The 23,743-nt window shown below is 43.3% G+C and overlaps 1 protein-coding gene and 1 pseudogene across 2 annotated transcripts; one reads left to right on the top strand and one right to left on the bottom strand.

The window, feature by feature from the left end:
• LOC129862956 (mitochondrial inner membrane protease subunit 2-like) overlaps nt 1-23,743 on the top strand; it is a 194,465-nt pseudogene that overhangs the window by 152,230 nt on the left and 18,492 nt on the right.
• On the bottom strand, nt 10,858-22,569 carry LOC129862134 (leucine-rich repeat neuronal protein 3-like). 2 transcript variants are annotated; one of them, XM_055933505.1, is made up of 2 exons: nt 22,298-22,569; nt 10,858-13,931 (listed from the first exon to the last, which is right to left on the bottom strand). In XM_055933505.1, the coding sequence occupies exon 2, from the start codon at nt 13,546-13,548 to the stop codon at nt 11,431-11,433; it is 2,118 nt and encodes a 705-aa protein (XP_055789480.1). In that variant the 5' UTR covers nt 13,549-13,931; nt 22,298-22,569; the 3' UTR covers nt 10,858-11,430. The 2 variants fall into 2 exon arrangements, with proteins under 2 accessions (XP_055789480.1, XP_055789482.1); XM_055933507.1 differs by lacking the exon at nt 22,298-22,569 and adding an exon at nt 21,912-22,203.

Raw genomic sequence — 23,743 nt, 5'->3', positions numbered from 1 at the left:
CGGTTGGACGTACTACCAAATTCTCTAAAATTACATTGGAGGCGGCTTATGGTCGAGAAATTAGCATTAAATTCCCTGGCAACAGCTCTGGTGGACATTCCTTCAGTCAGCATGCAAATTGTACGCTCGCTCAAAACTTGAGACATCTGTGGCATTGTGTTTTTTTGACTAAACTTTTTTAGAGTGTAATGATGTGTAATGATCATGCTGTTTAATTAGCTTATTGATATGCCACACTTGTCAGGTGGGTGGTTTATCTTGGCGAAGGAGAAATTCTCACTAACATGAATGTAAACAAATTTGTGCACAAAATTTGAGATAAATAAGCTTTTTGTGCGTATGGAAAATTTCTGGGATCTTTTATTTCAGCTCATGAAACATGGGACCAACATATTCCATGTTGTGTTTATATTCTTGTTCAGTAAATATACTGTATCTCAGTGTTTCTATTATTTATTTTATACAGTCTTTTTTGCTCAATCTTATCAAGGGTGCCAATAATTTAGGTCATGACTGTATATCTTTTGACAAAAGAGAGGATGTTGTGTCACATATAAAGAAATGTGATGCCCATTCCATAATGGAGGATGGCTGGATGCACTCTGCTGGAGGCTACTGCTGGGTGCATTGTGCATCCACCACCATTAACAGAGTTCTACTTAACAGTAGCAGCACTCAAAGGGCTTATTATATAAGGTTATATGTGTTGTGATGTAGGCTACTTTAAATCAGACTGTTAACAAAAACGAAGAAACCTTAGTGGGGTGGTGGCGGCTCCAAGATAGCTGTAGGATTAGCTGATGCCCAGCATCTGCAGTCTGCAGGCCGAGACTCTTCCTGATTGACTGATTGATTCGAGGATAATTTGTTGTTTTTCCTAAATGACTAGACAGGTTTTAACTGATGAGCCATCTGGTTATTACAGATTTACAGCACAGCAGGCTATGCCTCTGTGAGGAGAGCTGTTGAAGTTGTCACTTCCTCCAAATGGTCTTTGATTTAGAAGCATGCAGACGGACGGTCGGAGGGACGGTCGGGGGGACGGCCGGATGGACGGTCAGAGAGGCAGCAGGCGTTAAGTAGTGCGGATCACCCAAATGCATTCAGCCTTTAGTCTTTAGTGATGCTGTTATCTTCAGCCAATACTTAATAATCACCTTCAAATAGGCCCTGCTGGGGAGATTCTGTTGGTGTATTTTTGGAAAAACATTTTTTTTTCATGAGTCTCTTTCCAGGCCCATTTTGGTGATAACAGCAGTTTCATTTGTCTCCATAATGTTCACATGATGCATCTCTCAGCTTAATTGTATCATATTGCAGTATTGAGCTTGTAGTTTACATATTAAAGTTTTGTGAAACTGACACTGGTGAAGCAGCACTGACTGAGCCAGCATCTCATTTTTAGTGTTTGAGTAGCTACACATGTATTGTTTGCATCACTCTGTTCTGTCATCATATCAAAGTTGTTGATAAGGATGCTGCTCCAAAATGATCTTTCTAGTGAGTCCCGCGGTGCGGCTAAAGAACAACTCCGTCCCAAAGAGCTTTCAACCGTTCCCGTTTTTTGCTAATTTACAATTCAAATAATTTAAATACCCAATTTGTGCTAAATGTTTCATTACGAAATAGCGGCCTGTGTTCCTTGGCTGTGATCTTTCCTGATTTGGCAGATTTTGGGGGGGGGGTAGAGAGTGAAATAGAGAGAGCGAGAGGGAGACAGAGGATGTAGAAATGATGAACAGAAAGCACATCACAGTACCAGCCAATAGTTATTGTAGTGTGCTAAGAGCCTCCAGTAATGAAGCCAAGCTGGAGTCAACTCTCCGGAGTGCCCTACCTTCAGCAGTACTAGAGGACCTGTTGTAGGCTCTCTGGTTTCCTCGGTTACTGAAGCCTTAGTGAGCGGAATATGTTTGAACCTATGTAACAGGTTATATAGTGTGATGCACTCACTCACATAGGCTACCCACTTACCACCAGAATGGGAAGTGATGTACTGTATGGCTGTGAGGAATTATTTAGTTTCAAGCACTCCGCTCCTCTAAGCCAAAATGCCATCCATCAAGTGCACTCAGCATGGGAGCTTGTTCCAGAGAGGATCCCAGCGCCCTAAAAGCCCTGCAAACCGAGCGAGCTGAAAACTCGAGTCACAGAGATCAGTGCATTTATAAAGCTTCTATGCTCAGACCAATGTTTATACATCACTCTGTGTGCAGAAAAACATTAATGGATAGAGGGCCGTTCTTGCAACCAAAAATACTTCCCCCAAAAGGTGCTTTGATTCTCTAAGGAACATTGTGAATGACTGGTTTACTTAAAGTGCTTTTGTGGTAATAGTAGCCTACTCTGTGAGAGTCTCTAACAGATTGTGGTATAACTGACAGGCACAAGGCCATCTCAGATTGTGGTATAACTGACAGGCACAAGGCCATCTCAGATTGTGGTATAACTGACAGGCACAAGGCCATCTCAGATTGTGGTATAACTGACAGGCACAAGGCCATCTCAGATTGTAGTATAACTGACAGGCACAAGGCCATCTCAGATTGTGGTATAACTGACAGGCACAAGGCCATCTCAGATTGTGGTATAACTGACAAGCACAAGGCCATCTCAGATTGTGGTATAACTGACAGGCACAAGGCCATCTCAGATTGTGGTATAACTGACAGGCACAAGGCCATCTCAGATTGTGGTATAACTGACAGGCACAAGGCCATCTCAGATTGTGGTATAACTGACAGGCACAAGGCCATCTCAGATTGTGGTATAACTGACAAGCACAAGGCCATCTCAGATTGTGGTATAACTGACAGGCACAAGGCCATCTCAGATTGTGGTATAACTGACAAGCACAAGGCCATCTCAGATTGTGGTATAACTGACAGGCACAAGTGTTACGCACGCCTCTGAGAAGAGGGAACGCAACTCCCTGCTATAACTCAACTCTCTGAAGTGCAAGAGGTATGGATTGTAGGTGCGAGCAAGGATGACACAAAAGCAGATTTTACCATTTACTTGGATTTATTTTCTTACACGGTAATATGGGGAAAAGGGGCTGGACGGAACCAAAGCAAAGAAAGTAAATATCAAAGTTCCCCCTCTCCTATCTAACCTGCCTACCCACTTAATTTACCTAACTTAGCACCGTCTGGTGCCCTAACCAAAATACAGGGGGTGGTCCGCCCAGGTCTTACCTAGTGTGCCTAGACAGTAAATATGCTACGGGTATATGTATGCCCGCGGGCCTCTTGCCTAAGCACTCCCAAAGTGCCTTCTCCTTCCCCCTGGGAACAAATGAAACAGAGTAATTATTAATGATTTCACAAACACTCACAAACACAGGACATAGAAAAACTGCTACCAACAACAACAGTACATACCACACTTTCTGATACACAACCCACACTATATCACAATCTAATTTCTCTCTCTCAATCTCCAAATCTCTACTCCTTATCTCAAATCTCTACTCCTTATCTCAAATCTCTACTCCTTATCTCAAATCTCTACTCCTTATCTCAAATCTCTACTCCTTATCTCAAATCTCTACTCCTTATCTCAAATCTCTACTCCTTATCTCAAATCTCTACTCCTTATCTCAAATCTCTACTCCTTATCTCAAATCTCTACTCCTTATCTCAAATCTCTACTCCTTATCTCAAATCTCTACTCCTTATCTCAAATCTCTACTCCTTATCTCAAATCTCTACTCCTTATCTCAAATCTCTCCTCTCTCCTCTCCAAAACTCCTGGGGCAGAACACTGGCTTTTATCTTCAGGTGGCAATGGTGATTAGTGTCAGCTGCTTCTTGACGAGGGGGCGGGGTCAGCTCCAATCACCAATTAGCCTGAGGTTGACCAATCAGCTGGTTGGGGAGTACTTCAGGAAGCCATCTCCTGAAACACACACTCAAATACAAAACAGAACACAGAAACTGGGGAACGTAACAACAAGGCCATCTCAGATTGTGGTATAACTGACAGGCACAAGGCCATCTCAGATTGTGGTATAACTGACAGGCACAAGGCCATCTCAGATTGTGGTATAACTGACAGGCACAAGGCCATCTCAGATTGTGGTATAACTGACAGGCACAAGGCCATCTCAGATTGTGGTATAACTGACAGGCACAAGGCCATCTCAGATTGTGGTATAACTGACAGGCACAAGGCCATCTCAGATTGTGGTATAACTGACAGGCACAAGGCCATCTCAGATTGTGGTATAACTGACAGGCACAAGGCCATCTCAGATTGTGGTATAACTGACAGGCACAAGGCCATCTCAGATTGTGGTGAAGTTGTTGACTACTAAGAACACTATGATGTTCCCTCAGGAAAACAAACTTCTTGTCTAAGATGACCACACAGAACTCAGGATGTCTGGCAGATGAATGGAAGAACCATTCAACACAGACTTTGTTTGTCTCTTGGTGTCAGTGTGGTTTTCCAAGTCTTAATCAGAAGTCTTAATGTGCTGAGGTGACATTTCATTTGACCAACATGGTGGGTTGGGTTCAGCGTTAATGAGAGAGATGCCCCAGCATCACTAGCTCCAACGGTCGGTCTAGGGGATTGACAAACTCTCCTGAGCCGCTGGGAATTCCGCTGGGAATTCTACCTCTCTCACCGTGGCTACCTGCTATAATCACTGCACTAGGAGGAGGAAGACAACGTTTAAATAAACCAGCTTAACGGGTTATTAGGAAAAGGTAAATTATTCATTACGGAATGTGTAATCATAGCAGGGCCTTTGGTGGCAGGCAGCTGCGTAGCATAGCGCCGCTCGCTGCTTTTGAATGCCACACTGCTGGAAGCGGGATAAGGGAATTCTCTGAGTCCCCCCTTTGAGAGCTAGCTAAACTAGCCACGCCAGCTCGGTGCTCAGCGCTCGCTCACGTTGACAGGAGCCATGAAGGAGCACTGGGATCAGAGGATGCAGGAAGAGGTTAGGGAGCTATGTGTAAATAGAGTTGGTAATTAACTAGGAATCAACTCAAAATGCTCATCACTAATGCCAGGGTGCATGCGCATAGATTTGTGTTTAGTTTGTTGTTGTTGCTGCTGTAACAGTTGCCCCCTGCTGTGAAGCGCTTAGCCCAATGAACAAAAAGCAGATTTAGTCTCCTGTGATGGACTGTAGGCCTACATGTGAGGTGACACTTGATTGTCAGCTGGAACTAAAGCCATTCTGTTTATACAGTTCTAAAGGGTGGATTAGCTACTCTAGTGTCATCACTTACAGATATAACCATGATAGACCTAAATAGAACGCAATTTATTGTATCCTATGGATAATGCATCCTAAGGATATAACCACCATACATTTGATATATTCACATTCACATCTTACATACTGCAGAGTCCTCGCTCATAATTGCCTTTCACAAGATGTTTCCTGTGTTTACACTACTGGTAAAAAGTTTTAGAACACCTACTCATTGAAGGGTTTTTCTTTATTTTTACTATTTTCTAATTTGTAGAATAATAGTGAAGACATCAAAACTATGAAATAACACATATGGAATCATGTAGCAACCAAAAAAGTGTTAAACAAATCTAAATATATTTTATATTTGAGATTCTTCAAATAGTCCCGCTTTGCCTTGATGACAGCTTTTCACACTCTTGGCAATCTCTCAACCAGCTTCATGAGGTAGTCACCTGGAATGCATTTCAATTAACATGTGTGCCTTCTTAAAAGTTAATTTGTGGAATTTCTTTCCTTCTTAATGCGTTTGAGCCAATCAGATGTTTGTGAGAAGGTAGGGGTGTTATACAGAAGATAGCCAAATTTATTAAAAGACCAAGGCCATATTATGGCAAGAACAGCTCAAATAAGCAAAGAGAAACAGTCCATCCTTAAGTTAAGACATAAAAGTCAGTCAAAAGGAACATTTCAAGAACTTTGAAAGTTTCTTCAAGTGCAGTCAAGCGCTGTAATGAAACTGATTCTCATGAGGACCGACACAGAAATGGAAGACCCAGAGTTACCTCTGCTGCAGAGGATACGTTCATTAGAGTTAGCAGCCTCAGAAATTGCAGCCCAAATAAATGCTTAACAGAGTTCAAATAACAGACACATCTCAACATCAACTGTTCAGAGGTGACTGTGTGAATCAGGCCTTCATGGTCGAAATGCTGCAAAGAAACCATAACTAAAGGACAGCAATAAGAAGAAGAGACTTGCTTGGGCCAAGAAACACCAGCAATGGACATTAGACCGGTGGAAATTTGTCCTTTGGTCTGGAGTCCAAATTGGAGATGTTTTGACTGTGTGGGTGAACGGATGATCTCCACATGTGAATTTTCCACCATAAATCATGGAGGAGGAGGTGTGATGGTGTGGGGGTGCTTTGCTGGTGACCCTGTCTGTGATTTAGTTAGAATTCAAGGCACACTTAACCAGCATGGCTACCACAGAATTCTGCAGCGATATGCCATCCCATCTGGTTTGGGCTTACTGGGACATTCATTTGTTTTTCAACAGGACAATGACCCACCACACCTCCAGGCTGTTTATGGGCTATTTGACCAAGAAGAAAAGTGATGGAGTGATGCATCAGATGACCTGGACTCCACAATCCCCCGACCTCAACCAAATTGAGATGGTTATGGATGAGTCGGACTGCAGAGTGAAGGAAAAGCAGCCAACAAGTGCTCAGCATATATGGGAACTCCTTCAAGACTGTTGGAAAAGCATTCCAGGTGAAGCTGGTTGAGAGAATGCCAAGAATGTGCAACGCTGTCATCAAGGCAAAGGGTGGCTACTTTGAAGAATCTCAAATATAAAATATATTTAGAATTGTTAAACACATTTTTGGTTACTACATGATTCCATGTGTGTTATTTCATAGTTTTGATTATTCTACAATGTAGAAAATAGTAAAAACAAAGAAAAACCATTGAATGAGTAGGAGTTCTAAAACCTTTGGCCGGTAGTGTTATTGTAGGAAGTGATATTTTACATTGAAGAGAGGGTGTAATCATGTTTGATGATGAATATGGTACTACCGGTATGTATACGAAACAAAAATATAAACGCAACATGTATAAAGTGTTGGTCCAATGTTTCATGAGCTGTAAAAAAAGATCACCGAAATGTTCCATACGCACAAAAAGCTTATTTATCTCAAATTCTGTGCACAAATGTGTTTACATCCCTTGCCAATATAATCCATCCACCTGACAGGTGTGGCATATCAAGAAGCTGATTAAACAGCATGATCATTACACAGGTGCACCTTGCACTGGAGACAATAAAAGGCCACTCTAAAATGTGCAATTTTGTCACACGACACAATGCCACAGACGTCTCAAGTTTTGAGGGAGCGTGCAATTGGCATGCTGATTACAGGAATGTCCACCAGAGCTGTTGCCGGTGAATTGAATGTTAATTTCTCTACCGTAAGCCGCCTTCAACGTTGTTTTAGAGAATTTGGCAGTATGTCCAACCGGCCTCACAACCGCAGACCACGTGTAACCACGCCAGCCCAGGACCTCCACATCTGGCTTCTTCACCTGTGAGATCGTCTGAGGGGGATGGTGGGGGTGCTGAGCAGTATTTCTGTCTGTAATAAAGCCCTTTTGTGGGGGAAAACTCATTCTGATTGGCTGGGCCTGACTCCTCAGTGGGCTGCTCCCTTGCCCAGAAATGTAAAATTCATAGATTAGGGCCTAATGAATTTTGTGTATTTTAATTGACTGATTTTCTTATATGAACTGTAACTCAGTAATTGTTTTTGCTAAGTATAAATTAATTAGTGGAGGAGCTTCAGATGTAGCTGCTTGCTGACTTCCATCACTCTGCCCACAGTGTGGGTCTGTACAGCAGTGACGAAGGCTTTGGAGAGCTTGCCTGCTTCCTGCTTTTAAAGTGTGTATTGACTCATAAAAAAACCTTTCCTCCTCCGTTGTTTTATTACAAAAGGCTTTGGTAATTCTAGTACTACTGCAGCTCTGTGAGAGTATTTCTATTTCCTGCTTCCTTTGGTGAGCTGCAACTCCCCAGAAAACAAAACACTCACTGATTGGTTGTCATCTGTGTGTTCTCCTTTGTTGAATGTTTTATTTCTGTTTCATCCAATATGATTTTGTAAAAGAATGGGTATAAAAGGGAGTAAGAGAGAGCAGTCTTCAACTCCCATTCAAACATTCAAAAACAAATCAAAAGTATAAAAGAACCAATGTTTTCAGTTGTTCATAATCATATCCAGTTTATCAGCAAAGATTAAGTATCCCTGTTTCAGAGTTTAGATAATGATACAATCACACAAAGCCCCAATACAAGATCACACAAAGTCACCAGTGTTGTTTTATCTTAATGGACCACTGAGTGGGGAAATAATTACTTGAAGCCCCAGGGTGCAGTTTGAGGAAAGCTTGAGAAATGTGAACATTTCTATTTTATGTCGTAGGCTACTCCAAGCAACGAGCAGGAGGTCTGTCCCAAATACAACAGGATAATGGGGCAATATTTCAAAATGGGATGATTTCACACAACCTTTTGAAGAAAAATCTCCACAGATTAGGCCATTATCTGGCCAAACAAGTTTCAGAGGAATTGGGCCTTTTAGAAGTGGAAACATTATGAGAGATATTTGTTTATTTCAACTAGAGGTCATTAGGCTATTCAGATGTTTTCCAAAAATGAAAATAAACAACAGCAGAAGACTGCACAAAAACCCTGTCCTCCGTCACTCTCTGTGACTAACCTGTTCATTTGATTTGCACCACAGCACAGGTTTCAAATTGAGAGTATCTACACGTGCTAATTTAACCGATGTATTGAACTAATATTCTACTTCCTCTGATGACTTGTTTGTATTTCTTTAGTTGTTGGGTAAATATTCAAGGATTATACATTTTCCATTCAAGGCTATACACACCTGTATCCCATATTTTCACATAAATCACTGCGTAAAGCTCTGAATTCCCTATGCAAAGAATTTGTCGCCTTCAATGATAATATCCTAATTACAGATGTGCAATCAACCAAATACTGTTCTGTCCTGGCTGGAAGATGATATTAAAAACGACAATTTATTACTTTGCCTGCTAATTTTCCCAGATCTCCCCATGGCTATCATAATGCAATTACAGTATATCATCTGCTGTCTATTTGTCATACAGGGTGTATTTCCCTGAGAGAATGATCAGTGGGTTAATCATATCTACACAAGAGGGCCGCCCACCAGTGTTTCTACTGTTACTGGTGAGGGATTGGGTGATTTAACACATCCCCTCGTTCCAATATTAACTTAATTCACTGAATGATATGGCACCTACATTTTTAACCCCTGTTGATTGACACTGGTGCGCAGAAAACACTGATATCCAAAGGGGTTGAACTTGTTTATTGTTAGGAACAGTTTCTCAGTGCTATTACGGCAAGGAATTTTAACAGTTACAATTCCTTGTAATATGGCACGGTGGGAGTTTATGTGAGCAATACTAAACATATGTAACAGTTTCTTTCCTGTTTTTCTCACCATATTGCGTGCCCCCAGGTGGTGCACAAACAATAACAACAGAAGGGCATATTGCCATCGGGCCTTTATTGGAAAATAGCTTTTTTGCATGTGTGAACATTTTACGAGATATTATTTCCTTTTCTCTGAGTGGTTTGCACGTTGACATATCATTTGCTCTCATGTGGGGTTATCTGGAGTTCAAACTAGGCGAACGGAGGAGTAAAAAATGTGTGATGAAACCTCAGTGGAGGTCCTGTCAGTTCTTCTCTGAGAGCTCTCCTTTCAAGTAAGCTACCCTAATGAACCAGGGAATATACTAAAGACTCAAGTTCCCTTAATGAGCATTCTTATCTTGTTGTTATCTTGTTGTGCAATTATCTCACTGTGCAGTCAAATAAAAACATACACACATCTCTAATACCTACAGCAGTACTGTTGTTCCACCTTCAATGTGTCAAACCTGCACCTTGTCTATCCTGTCCCTGTTCATACTGACTTCTAGCCGTAGTAGACACTTTGTCCTCGTTTTGCGCTCCATTTGTCTCCTTCCCCTCTTGGAGGGTGGCGATAATGTGAAGTGCTTAACAAACGAGCCCAAGAGTTGCTGAGCTGTTCCTGTAATGGCATCAGTGTCTCGCCAGTGTCACGGAGGGAAGGGGCGCACCGCACCGCGCTCCTGTGCAAGCAGCCTCCATGTGTTCTCGCTGACCTATGCACTACCTGCGCTCTAATGGGTCATATTTTAGCTCCCGTGGCGGTGACAAATGGCTCCACTCTAAAAGCCCTGTCAAAGGTGTTGAAACTCAGTTGATATATGGCGGAGTCCCTCTGATAAATGCCCCCATCAGTCCGCATGTGACGCCGATTCATCACCTCTCTGAGGTTTATGTTAGGAATCCATATTGGGTTTTAAATGAAAGAGAATATATTGCAATTCAAAGTCATTGGGTTTCTCTGATGCCGCACACACACACACACACACACATATAAAGTACAGTGTGTAAGTTATATACACACACACGCTCTCTCTTACTCCCCAGTCATTGCCAAAACACGTCGTCCTGCCTGAGATTGCATTTTAGTAACAATGTTAAAATGTCCGCCTTCAAGGGCAGTCCCAGTAATTGTGTTTGTCCACATCACACTGTTTTCCTTTTGCGTGATTTAGACAGTGATATGAAAAGATTTATGGGATTCATATTTATGAATTATAACATTTTGCATTTCATGGATAGCTGAATGTTATTGATAAAGGAAGCTTAGATTGTTCCTTTCAGAGCATCCTAATATCGTATTCAGATTGTTATAAGCAAGTTATCCTTGAAGTTGGGTCTTTCGCAATTACAATTTCAAGTAAGTAAGAGAAAGCATTACATTTCGATTAAAATACAATGTACTGTTTTTAATGAAAAAAAAATATTTGATCATAAAATTGTTTACATATACACTGTTATTGTCTACTAGTCTAACAAGTTTTGCACATTATAAACTGTATACGAGTGGTATTTCTTACTTATGGCCCTTGAGTGTTATTTAAACAGCACAGAAAATATTCCTCATTGTGGACCACAAAGACATGGTGTTATAAAGCACAAGTCAATAACCGAGAGAGATGACAGTCTTTGTGCTGTGCTTTTTTGCAGTTGCACTGCATGAATGACCGATCAGTAGCCACGTATATCGCAATCTAGATACCTGTCTATGCACCATTTTGCTGCAATGACAATTTTGTTGTATAAAAGAGTCTGTGGGTCTGGGATTAGCTGGTTACGTATTTATGCGTGAGGGCGCTGGTTTATGGTTCCATCATGTGTTCCAGGTTCCAGGAGTTCCAGAACCCAATGCTCTGTCATTGTCATGAAAAGAGGGCACATGAGTCACACATGTCCAACACTCTTTCACCTTGTTTAAAATCCAGAACATAAATTTTCCTGCTCCAAGGCCGTTTCTTTCATTACATTGAGTTGTCTGGCAAGTCTATTACGGTCACCTTCACCTTGACTCCAGCCACACAGAGTTCTGTGAGAGAAGAGGCGGAGCCAGGGCGGGTGCTAGGACCCAGCATTGACTCAGTTTGGTCCACCATCAACTTCCTGTAAAAGTGTTGGCTTTGCAGAGATGTGTATATGATGGAGCAAGTCACAGCAACCACGATGAAAAGCACAGCACATGCAGCCATCACCACTGTGTCCCACTTCTCACTGCTCTCCACGGTGTGAGCCAGTCCCTTTGTGGTGACATTGACACAGTCCCTGTTGTGTCCGAGCTGCATGCTCGTGACTTCCACACACACCCGGTACTGGGTGGAGGGGTTCAGGTGGGTGAGACGATACACCTTCACATCGGTTGGTACTCTAGCAGTGTATGCCATGGAGGGATGCTTAGCATTCGCCATTGTGAACCACTTTATATTGGATATAAGACCACCATGAGTATTATCCCAAGACACCAAAACAGAGTCGGGCTGCACTGATCTAACGTCCACATGTAAAGCATTGCCATTATCAGAAGGATGTGGAAAGTATCCATCTACCACCAACAACACAGACTTGAGGTCTGCACCAACAAGATTGTGAGCAACACAGGTGTACAGCCCTGCCTCAAGCATGGTAGTGTCATAGATGTCAAAGGTCCCCTCTGGATGCATGTAGTACTTATCAGACACACTGTTGGGCAGGACTCTGTCCCCGGAGGGGGTGACCCAGTATATCTCTGGCTCCGGCTCCCCGAATGCCCGGCAGTGAAGCGTCACCGAGCTCCTTTTCCCAACGGTGACACGATCTGGGAGGCTCCCGGGCGAGATGAGCGGGAGGCAAATCTCGGTCATCTCCCTGAAGTGGACCTTGCGGACGTGCTGGCCCTGGTACTCCGGCGGCTCCACGCAGAAGAGGGAATCTGGCTCCATGAAGCGCACGCCGGTCTGGTTCATGTTGATCCAGCGGATGACGCAGTTGCAGCGGATGGGGTTGCTGTGCATGCTAACCTCACGCAGGTTGGGCAGGGAGTCCACAGTGCTGTGGTGCAAGGCGCTGAGGGCATTGCTGTTCAGCATCAGTGTTTCGAGTCTCGGCAACTTGTGGAAGGCATTGGGGTGGATGTAGGAGAGCTTGGGGTTGTTGGTGGCCTCGATCTTGGTCAGCTCAGGGAGATTGTTGAGGGCGAAGCTGTCGATGGACACCAGCGCAGGCATGCTGTTGATGCCCAACTCTTTGAGGTGGATCATGTCCACAAAGTCCCCTCTCTGAATCCTCTCGATGGGGTTCTTGTTGAGATCCAGAAACTTCAGGCTCTTGGCTTTCTTCAGAGCGGCCTGTGGCACTCTGTCAAACAGGTTGTCAAAAAACGAAACACTCTCCAGGTTGTCGAGGCCGACCAGAGTGTCATCTGGGATTTCGGAAAGATTCATCCTGGCCAGAACCAAGCTGCGTAGGTTGACCAGGGGCTTGAAGTTCATGTCTGACAATTGAACAATGGGGTTCTCCCCAATCATCAGGATCTCCAGGCGGGGCAGAGGCTGAAACCACACCCTGTTGATGCCCCTGAGGTGGTTGGAGTTGAGATGGAGCCGCAGGAGCCTCCCTAGCCCTCTAAAGGCACCAGGACTGATGGATGAGATCAGGTTGTGGTTGATGTAAAACTCCTGGAGGTTGGGCAGGGATGGGAGACAGTTGTCTGACAGGGCATGAATCCAGTTCTCCTCCATGTGCAGTGACAGCAGCTGAGGAAGAGGACCCAGATGGACATCGCTCATAGACGATATGTTATTCTGGGATAAATCTATCTCTGTGATATTAGCGAGGTAATCCAAAGGTTTTTCAACACTGATGATATTGTTGGTCTGTAACAATAGCACCTGTGTGTCTGAGGGCAGTCTCTCTGGCATTGTCGATAGGCCTAAGTCATTACAGTCCACCGTGGGAGCCTCGGTATAAATAGAGCTTGGAGAGAACCAGGGTCGTATCTCACACCGGCACAATGCAGGACAATGAGCAGCGCCGCCCTCCGAGGCCAGAACAAAGGCTGTCAGAGCTAGCTCCACTAACAAACAAGCCAAGAACACAGCCTTCTTCATCTTGGCCCCCTATTACCTTGAACTAGAAATTGGTCCTTATGGAGTCAGCTGTTAGCACTGTTAACTTCACAAATAAAGGCTCATTTGTTACCGCAGTGAGACAGAACGGATTTCTGCTGATGCCTGGTCCCTAAAGCTTTGGCCTTTTTGTAGTCGTTGTCTAGTCCTTGGCAGAGAGGAAAGGAGCAACCTTTCTTCAATTTACACTGTGCCAGGTTGTCAGGCAAGTTGGATGTGTGAAGGTCAATGTATCCTTCAGGAAGTCTGTCGGTGAAGAACAGGGAGGGTTGAGGAGGAACGCTCTGGCTTGGGCTGGGGATGGATCACTCTGTCTTCCATCATTATTATCCTCAATCACAGTCACTCGTCGTTTCAATTTCCATCTGGGGAGAAAAATATCAGAAAAAATACATTCAGTACTACATGGCATTATTGGGAGACTGAGGCATATATTGACATTTAGGAATATTGAGACATATATTCTACGCTTGTTTGATTTTATTGCTTTCACTTCGCCATCAAAATTATGAGTTATGATTGACTTGACCTTATATAGGTTGGTGGCTAATAAATGTGTGTCCCAAATGGCACCCTTTGTCCTATATTGTGCACTACTTTTGACCAGAGCCTTATGGGCCCTAGTCAAAAGTAGTATAATATAGGAAATAAGGTGCTATTTTGGATGCACACAATAGCACTTTGGAGTCACTTAATATCCCTGCAGGGCAAGAGATCTGCCAGAGGATCTGAAATTTTAAACAGCGATTTATATCTTGCTCACAGCAGTAATACAAATCCCCTCAAAACATTTCCCAAAAACTTTGCATCAAGAACAATTTGAACTGCTAAAACATTGTGAACCAGAGCCTATCCCAGTTTTACCATACACCCTAATTAGCTACATTTCGTCATCCATCCTAACTCTGCCGTTGTGAACTGTGTATTCACATGCACGCAGCAACTGTCGCACTCACACACAACTACCCACGATCACTTCAACTGGAGTATATGACCTCAAGGCATTTCAGATTCTCCCAAAATATCTCTGAAGCTTGCTACAGGTCTTCTTCTGTCTCTTCATCCTCTCCTGCATTATTTATGAGGAGTTGAATCAAAGTGGTTCCTACAGGTGACAGGTCTGTGCCGGGGTTTGCTCATGTCGACTGCACATATTGATGCTTTGATTAATTTGTGACCTTGAGTGCAGAAGCCACGGCTCCGTGTGTGATAGTAGATGAAGCTGTCTGTAAGGCTATAAGAGCAGGGCTGCTGATGAAGACTCCCTATGACAGAGCACCGTGCATATATTAGCTTGTTTATGGCAGTCAGTCAACACACACAGGTGAAATCAAGAGGCAAAAATATTTTTGCTGGTCATTTCTTTTTTTTGTGCCTAATGTTCTTGTCCTCAGCCATCTGTGTAGGACCCGTGTTCAAATTCTGTCCAAGCTGCTCTGTGCCTGATATTATTCAGCACGTGTAATATCCACACACATTTGGTGTTTCATTTCTAACCTATTTATGTCAAGTGTTGAAATAAATACTTAAGTGTGGTAATGCTAGCTATCATTTGCAACGATCATTTTCAGACTCCTTTATTTCATGGTTTCATACAAGGGAATGGTTTTATTGGCAAGAGATTCCTCTTCATGGCCCAGGTGGTAGAGTGTGTGTAACCATATTATGTAAATATGTTTTTCACAGTAGATCGGAAAAATATACTTAAAAGAAAAGAACCCCCATGCTAATAAGGAGAGCAAGTACTGAATTCTAAACTGGATGAGTGATGCTCTCCTGTTTGCTTCCACGAAGCACACGCTAATTTCCCTTTTTATTACTTAATGCTAAGAGCCTGTTGTTACTTCACTCACATGCCTTCCGCTCATAATTAGATCAAATGGACGTTTGAGTGGTGGTAAATGTTCTTTCAACATTATGTTAATAAAGTATCTTTAGTTGCGGGAAGAATAGTTGAGATGAGGTGAAGATGCATTGGAAAGCTGCTGCTGTTGCTTTGTGATGCCATTTCAATAGAAAGGCTCATCTCCGACGGGTAGCTAACACTCCTTGCTTGTGTTTAACCTGGGTGATAACGCCATGCACTTGTATAACGTATTGTCTACTTGTGTTTAACACGGGTGATGTGCCATCCACTTGTATAACGTATTGTCTAGTTGTGTTTAACACGGGTGATGTGCCATCCACTTTTATAACGTATTGTCTAGTTGTGTTTAACACGGGTGATGTGCCATCCACTTTTATAACGTATTGTCTAGTTGTGTTTAACACGGGTGATGTGCCATCCACTTTTATAACGTATTGTCTAGTTGTGTTTAACACGGGTGATGTGCCATCCACTTTTATAACGTATTGTCTAGTTGTGTTTAACACGGGTGATGTGCCATCCACTTTTATAACGTATTGTCTAGTTGTGTTTAACACGGGTGATGTGCCATCCACTTTTATAACGTATTGTCTAGTTGTGTTTAACATGGGTGATAACGCCATGTGTAACAGTATAACTTTACGTCCGTCCCCTCGCCCATACCCGGGCACGAACCAGGGACCCTCTGCACACATCAACAACAGTCTCCCACGAAGCATCGTTACCCATCGCTCCACAAAAGCCCCTCTGCAAGGGGAACCACTACTTCAAGGTCTCAAAGCGAGTGACGTAACCGATTGAAACGCTATTAGCGCGCACCACCGCTAACTAGCTAGCCATTTCACATCCGTTACACATGCACTATGATATATTTTCTAGTTGTGTTTAACATGGGTGAGAACGCCATGCACTATGATATATTTTCTAGTTGTGTTTAACATGGGTGATAACGCCATGCACTATGATATATTTTCTAGTTGTGTTTAACATGGGTGATGATGAACTCTATAATATACTTTCTAGTTATTTATCTTATTTAGCTCCCATAGGGATGTATTTTCCACTTGTGTTTTTGTTTGATATGCTGCAGCTGTATCAGCAGAGCACCCCTTATTTAATGCATAATTTAACATCTCTCCCCCCCCCCCCCCCCCCCCCCCTCCCCCTCTCTCTCAAGTAGAAGTTGTGGTCTTAGAGGCCAAGAGGTTGTGGTAAGAGGAAACAATTGATTGTGCGATTAAGTCAAGGGGTGTTGACCTCTGTGGACTCATTTGGGCTGAGGAAACAGAGGGATCAGTCCACACACGGCCCGACTCAGCCGCCTGCCACTTAGTAGAGAGTGCATTGCATTCCCAAGTCCCAAATGCTACAGTTAGTTACAGTTCAAAGGCAGTACTCTTTAAAACACCACAAAAAATACAACACATTTACAGAAATCCGATCAAAGACTACGAAAATTGAGTTGTGTTTGTTACTTCTATAAATAGGGAATTAAGATAACAATGCACCATGTCACTAGCATGCTAACAAAGAATATCTGGGAAATCAGTATAGCCATATGAAAGCTGTCTACTTCACAAAAAATTATTGCACTCACCTATATTTTACCACTTTTAAGTGCTGAATATTGACATTCTCCAAATGGATTAGGGGTGTATGGCAGAAAGGGGGTTGATATACACTACCGTTCAAAAGTTTGGGGGCACTTAGAAATGTCCTTGTTTTTCGTCCATTAAAATAACATCAAATTAATCAGAAATGCAGTGTAGACATTGTTAATGTTGTAAATGACTATTGTCGCTAATCCAAGTTTAGATGCACTATTGTAAAGTGGCTGTTCCACTGGATATCTTAAGGTGAATGCACCAATTTGTAAGTCGCTCTGGATAAGAGCGTCTGCTAAATGACTTAAATGTAAATGTAAATGTTTATCATTTTCAAAGGCTAATTGATTATTAGAAAACCCTTTCGCAATTATGTTAGCACAGTTGAAAATTATTGTGCTGATTAAAGTAGCATTAAAATTGGCCTTCTTTAGACTAGTTGAGTATCAGGAGCATCAGCAATTGTGGGTTCGATTACAGGCTCAAAATGTCAAGGCACATAGAAGTTTCTTCTGAAACTCGTCAGTCTATTCTTGTTTGGAGAAATGAAGGCTATTCCATGCAAGAAATTGCCAAGAAACTGAAAATCTCATACAGTTGCAAAGAAAAATCCATATCTCAGACTGGCCAATAAAAATAAAAGATTAAGATGGGCATAAGAACACAGACACTGGACAGAGGACCTCTGCCTATAAGGCCAGCATCCCGGAGTCCCCTCTTCACTGTTGATGTTGAGACAGGTGTTTTGCGGGTACTATTTAATGAAGCTGCCAGTTGAGGACTTGTGAGGCGTTTGTTTCTCAAACTAGACACTCCAATGTATTTGTCCTCTTGCTCAGTTGTGCTCCGGGTCCTCCCACTCCTCTTTCTATTCTGGTTAGGGCCAGTTTGCGTTGCTCTTTGAAAGGAGTAGTACACAGGGTTTTGTACAAGATCTTCAGTTTCCTGGCAATGTCTCACATGGAATAGCCTTCATTTCTCAGAACAAGAATAGGCTGACGAGTTTCAGAAGGTTCTTTGTTTCTGGCCATTTTAAGCCTGTAATCGAACCCAAAAATGCTGATGCTCCAGATACTCAACTAGTCTAAAGAAGGCCAGTTTTATTGCTTATTTAATCAGCACAACAGTTTTCAGCTGTGCTAACATAATTGCGAAAGGGTTTTCTAATAATCAATTAGCCTTTGAAAATTATAAACTTGGATTAGCTAACACAATGTGCCATTGGAAAACAGGAGTGATGGTTGCTGATAATGGGCCTCTGTATGCCTATGTAGATATTCCATAAAAAATCTATTGTTTCCAGCTACAATAGTCATTTACAACATTAACAATCTCTACACTGTATTATTGATCAATTTGATGTTATTTTAATGGACAAAAAAATTGCTTTTCTTTCAAAAACAAGGACATTTCTAAGTGACCCCAAACTTTTGAACGGTAGCGTACTTAACATATTAGTGTCCTTTTTCATACAGTGAAACAGACTGCAGTGTGTTCCTTCCCTCCACCTCCTAATGTAGTAGACATGTCATAAAGTGGTTCCAATCCACCATGTTTTATTCACCAGCTAGTCAGGCAGCGAGTGACGAGCATGCTGCAGCTACAGTATACAGGGGAAATGATGTGATGTGCAGCGCGCCACCGCGCCAAGGGGAAGTGACACCCTGACATTCTGCCACATTAATATACCATGGTATTGTGACAAATCTTACTGGTCTTGATGTTGTTGAGCCTAATGAATCTTGGTACGGTAATAGCTTTTTAGACTACGGAATGAAAATTTGCTCTGTTGCTAACTCCATCTCTTTAACGTTAATGTGAAAATTAGAATGTTGATGAATGAATGTGCACTGCCTCTGATACATGTCATGTTACTTCTCAAAGAAATGTGACATAGAATTGGGTTAAAGTGCACCAGTTGGGGTAGAGTAGACAGACAAAACAAAGCATGTGTACTTAAAAACAGGTATGTACAAGAGGCAGTGTGATATAGAAAATGGAGGATGGAAACAGTGGCCATTTAAAAGCTGCTGGGGCCTAAGTGGTGTTTTATTTGTGCCTTTACAGTAGCCCAGTATAGCAACACATCTCTTAACACAGTCTTTTAATCGGTGCCAGATGTCCAATTCAGTCACATCCTCCACTTTCTCTCGAAAAGCATTAAATGTGCCACCACTTTGTGACCCATCAGTAGAGTTGTTGACTTTTCTAATGTTTAGTATCAGTCTTGTAGTTTGGAGGGGAGGGGCGGTGAGGGGGTGGGAGTTGAGGTGAGGGAATGGGAGGTGAGGTGAGGCGATGGGGTAGGAGGTGAGGTGAGGGGGTGGGAGGTGAGATGAGGGGGGGGGGGGGGGGGGGGGGGAGTGGGGTAGGGGAGGAGAGGTGAGGAGGAGAGGTGAGTGGGTGGGAGAAGAGGAGAGATGGTGGGAGGAGGGGAGGTGAGGGGATCGGAGGAGGGGAAGTGAAGTGATCGGAGGAGGGAAGGTGAAGGGATCAGAGGAGGGGAGGTGGGGTGAGGAAAATGGAGTGATGTAAGTGCCCCTCTCTTCTATTGCCGCCCCCCCCCCCCCCCCACCACCTCTTTTTATTGATTTATCATTAAATCTATCCAAGCAAAATCTGTCCTTTCAACGTGACCTGCTCCCTCGTGTTCCCTATAGTGCTACCGGCTACAATATCACCCTATAGCGCTACCTGCTACAATATGACAGTCTGCTACATTTTGTCATTGCTGCCTGAGCAGCCCACCATGAAAGCCTGCATTAGCTATGCTAGCACCGTGCCTGTCATTAGCATTAGCTGTATGGCTACATTCATTAGGCCAACCCACTGTGTGGTACCCATGCATAATGACATCCCCCTTGCATCTGTTCAACGCCGCCTGCAAATAAACAGCAATTTAACAATTAATTAGGGATCGATGTTAAGCTGTCAACTCCCCCAGGCTTCCTACCAATCCCCTCCTCCTACCTACCCTCTCTCATATGGTCTACTGTCATACACACACACAGACGCACGCACGCATGCACGCGTGCGCACGCATGCACGCGTGCGCACGCACACACACACACACACACACACACACACACACACACACACACACACACACACACACACACACACACACACACACACACACACACACACACAGGTATGGTATTCATGTAAACATGACCTGCCTGTTGATTTACAATGTTATTTGTATGTATGCACCATATAAAATGAGTTTTGCAGGGTACAGTGAACTCGCAACACACATTTTTCACCATGGATTAATCTATCACTATCACAGCTCATTGCATAAATACCTAATGTAATACATTAACTGGTAAAGCATAGGGTGTTAGCTGTCAACATTCCCTTTTCCACAGGCTCAGGTAGGACTAGTTCTGCTGCTCTGACTGTAAAATGCATGGGATTTACTTTGAAAAAACAGTGTTTCAGAATCTGAGTCGTACTATATCTGCTGGGAATGCGTTTTCCCAGTGTATCAAATCAATCTTTGTTCATCCCTTGAATCCATGTGCTACGGTACACTGATATTCTCGTAGTGGGGATTTTGCAGGGTAGGTAAGTTGTGTTGCGTGGTTTTCATTTGACTCTTTATTGAGCGAGGATAGGATTGGAAGGAAGTTTTTACCCGAAAAAAATACAAAATTGAGCTAAATCTGTCTAAGGTACAGTATGTTATACACAGGAGTTTGAGGTTGGCTTGTAAATCTTAAGTCAAGATTTTAGTGACAAACAGAAACCGTCTGCTTATCATAAATAATTCATGTTTGATTGTAATGCTATTTCACATTACTGATATTAATTAGCCTGCTGAATTATTTTTTTTTTTGATATAGTAAATAGTGCCTTTTGACACTACATTACAGCCATTGTTAATGCATGGAATGGTGTTGAGTGTGAGGTACAGAATCTTGTAGCGATCTATTCCTCTCAAACTTTGTTTCTGTACAACCAGTCAGTGTGCTTTGCTTTAGTGATGTCTGCAGAGTGACATCACAGATTCAACGTGTACACTTTCACTTTTTTGTCTAAAGCACCAGTACTGTTTTCTCTTGTGGATTCATCACTCCAGTCCCCACCAGTCTGCATAGAGAACCTTGGGAAAGCAGGACGACCATAGAAGAGGACTATATGACGACTGCCTCTTTAAATCTGTTCGTAGCCAGGCTATTCAGCATGATATTGGTGCATTCTTTGCATAGAAATAAACAATTTGATGCATAATTAGGCTAGTTCTTGAAAACAGAATGATGCAGTCATCTTTCTGACCCCGATTTAGTGGCTAACATTGTGACTGTGCTGAATGAGGTCTGCTGCTCACTAAAAATGCCTCAGTGTGACGTTGTTTAATTATGAACAAGCCCTAAATGCAGCCGGGTGATGGGAGATGGCGAGAAAGAACGAGGGAGATGAGGTGAGGTGAAAGAGAGTGAGAGAGAGATGGAGAGACGGAGGGGGGGTGCTGTTCTGGTAAATTAGGCAGGCAGTGGTGGGAATGTATTTTTCCTGTGGTTAGAGGAGAGTTCTCCACAGCCCAGCACTCCAGCTCTGTCTCACCTGGATTCCTTAAAGACGCGGACAAATCCTAAATAAATCCTCTTTGAGAACCTCTATGTTCGTCCTCTTGGCACACACAGTCAAATAGTGTCCAACTGTAAATGCATACAGTACTTATGTGTTATGATCCATCAGTGAAAATGGAAAGGGGTCTCTTTACCCCGGGCTTTTTACTGGTTTACCTCGTTGAGTTCTGGTCTCATCTACTGATGGCAGATTCCCTGACTTGTCTTCTTTTCTGTTCTATCCCTGACAGACACACAGAGGCGAGTATACTTCAGTTTTTATATTTTTCTCAGATGTACCTGTAGAGCGATGCTGCCGAGATAACACCGCCTTCATTCCGCTCCAGCCTGAAAACCACAAATCTCTCTCACCGCTTTCAAAATACACCTTGATGCCAATAACAGCCCACATATTCATCCAAACGTTTCCTTAAGCATCAGTGACAAAAGCCTGTGTTGGACTCCTCAGCCTTTCATTTCCTAAATTCCCCCCCCCCGACCAAGCCTCCCACATAACTGCAGGCTGTGCCTTCTGCCTTCTTGGCTGCTAACTCCCTCCACACAGACACAGGTTCAGCTCAAGGACTACCGCATTGTCACACTGAAAACCAACCCGCTACCACCCCAACCAAACACACTTGCTTCATATACACACACAGGAGAGAGAGAGATAGATAGAAACTTACCAGTGGGAGTGAGTCCCTTCACACACTATATGGACCTGCAGCAGGTATTCCCCTCATACATGGAACCCACATGCTTTAGAGCAGTAGTCCAGCATGACAGTGTGAGACTAAGATCACAGCAGGTTTTTCATGTGTATTTCCAAGAACATGCGTCTTCTTCTCCTTTTGTCGCTAGAGAGGCAGAGAGAGAGAGAGATGGGTAGCTCCAGCTCTAAAACCGTTCCACTGTGTGTGTGTGTGTGTGAGAGAGAGAGAGAGAGAGAGAGAGAGAGAGAGAGAGTGTGAGTGAGTGAGTGAGTGAGTGAGTGAGTGAGTGAGTGAGTGAGTGAGTGAGAGAGAGAGAGAGAGAGAGAGAGAGAGAGAGAGAGAGAGAGAGAGAGAGAGAGAGAGAGAGAGAGAGAGAGAGAGAGAGAGAGAGAGAGAGAGAGAGAGAGAGAGAAACAGGAGAGGGGAGGGAGGGATAGGTAGCTCCAGCTCTGATACCGTTCCACTGTGTGTGTGTGTGTGTGTGTGTGTGTGTGTGTGTGTGTGTGTGTGTGTGTGTGTGTGTGTGTGTGTGTGTGTGTGTGTGTGTGTGTGTGTGTGTGTTTGTGTGTGTGTGTGTGTGTGTGTGTGTGTGTGTGTGTGTGTGTGTGTGTGTGTGTGAGAGAGAGAGAGAGAAGCTGAGAGAGATGCAGAGAAAGGCTCTCTTGGTTGTGTGTGTGTCTTTGCTTGCTAAAGATGCTGGGTGCAGAGCAGAGCGATAGGGTGGGGGCTGTTCTCTGTCTATCCCTCCTTTTCTCCAGCGCAGTTAGAGAGCAGATCACTCAGCTGATCAACCATCACTCCGCTCCGGTGCTGCCAGCTCCACCGTCATTAATAACACATACACACATACACACACAGTCCAATCCCTCTTCAGATCGCAGGCTCTGTTCTTGGAGCTGCTAGTAATTCTGATTGGCTGAGCGGGCTGTCTATCAGTCATGATCCCCTGTATCCCTGAGGAAGAAGGAGGGAGGAAGAGACCAAATGTGTGTGTATGTGTGGGAGAGAGTAGGAGGAAAGGAGTGACAGAGAGAGTGTGTATGTGTCTGTCTGTTTGTTTGTTAAAAAGAGAGTGATAGAGGGAGACTGAGTGAGAGAACATGGGAGGGAGAGATGGCGAATGGATGTGGCTTCTTATTAAGACTGGCATTTCGGGTTTGAATCTCCGGGGGATTTGAAGGCAGCGTTTAACATGGTGCGGTTTCTGCAGGTCATTATTCAATGCCTTTGTGTCCATCATTTGGCCAGACACTCTGAACTGAACACCTTTGTACCTCTGGCTCCCTGGTACCCTCACAGTCATATATCTATTGGCTGGAATAGAAGCCCATAAGTTTTAATAATTACAATGCTATTGATCATGGCCTTGAACAGCACACCCAAGCGAGAGAGAAAACAATTACATATCTTTTCTATATT

This window comes from Salvelinus fontinalis, chromosome 9 (assembly GCF_029448725.1).
Source record: "Salvelinus fontinalis isolate EN_2023a chromosome 9, ASM2944872v1, whole genome shotgun sequence".
Taxonomy (NCBI): Eukaryota; Metazoa; Chordata; class Actinopteri; order Salmoniformes; family Salmonidae; genus Salvelinus; species Salvelinus fontinalis.
The sequence above is the reverse complement of the archived record's forward strand: the minus strand, read 5'-3'. Positions and strand labels throughout refer to the sequence as shown.

Excerpts from the sequence above, each read along its gene's own strand:
- LOC129862134 (XM_055933505.1), bottom strand. The coding sequence starts at position 13,548 with ATGAAGAAGGCTGTGTTCTTGGCTTGTTTGTTAGTGGAGCTAGCTCTG.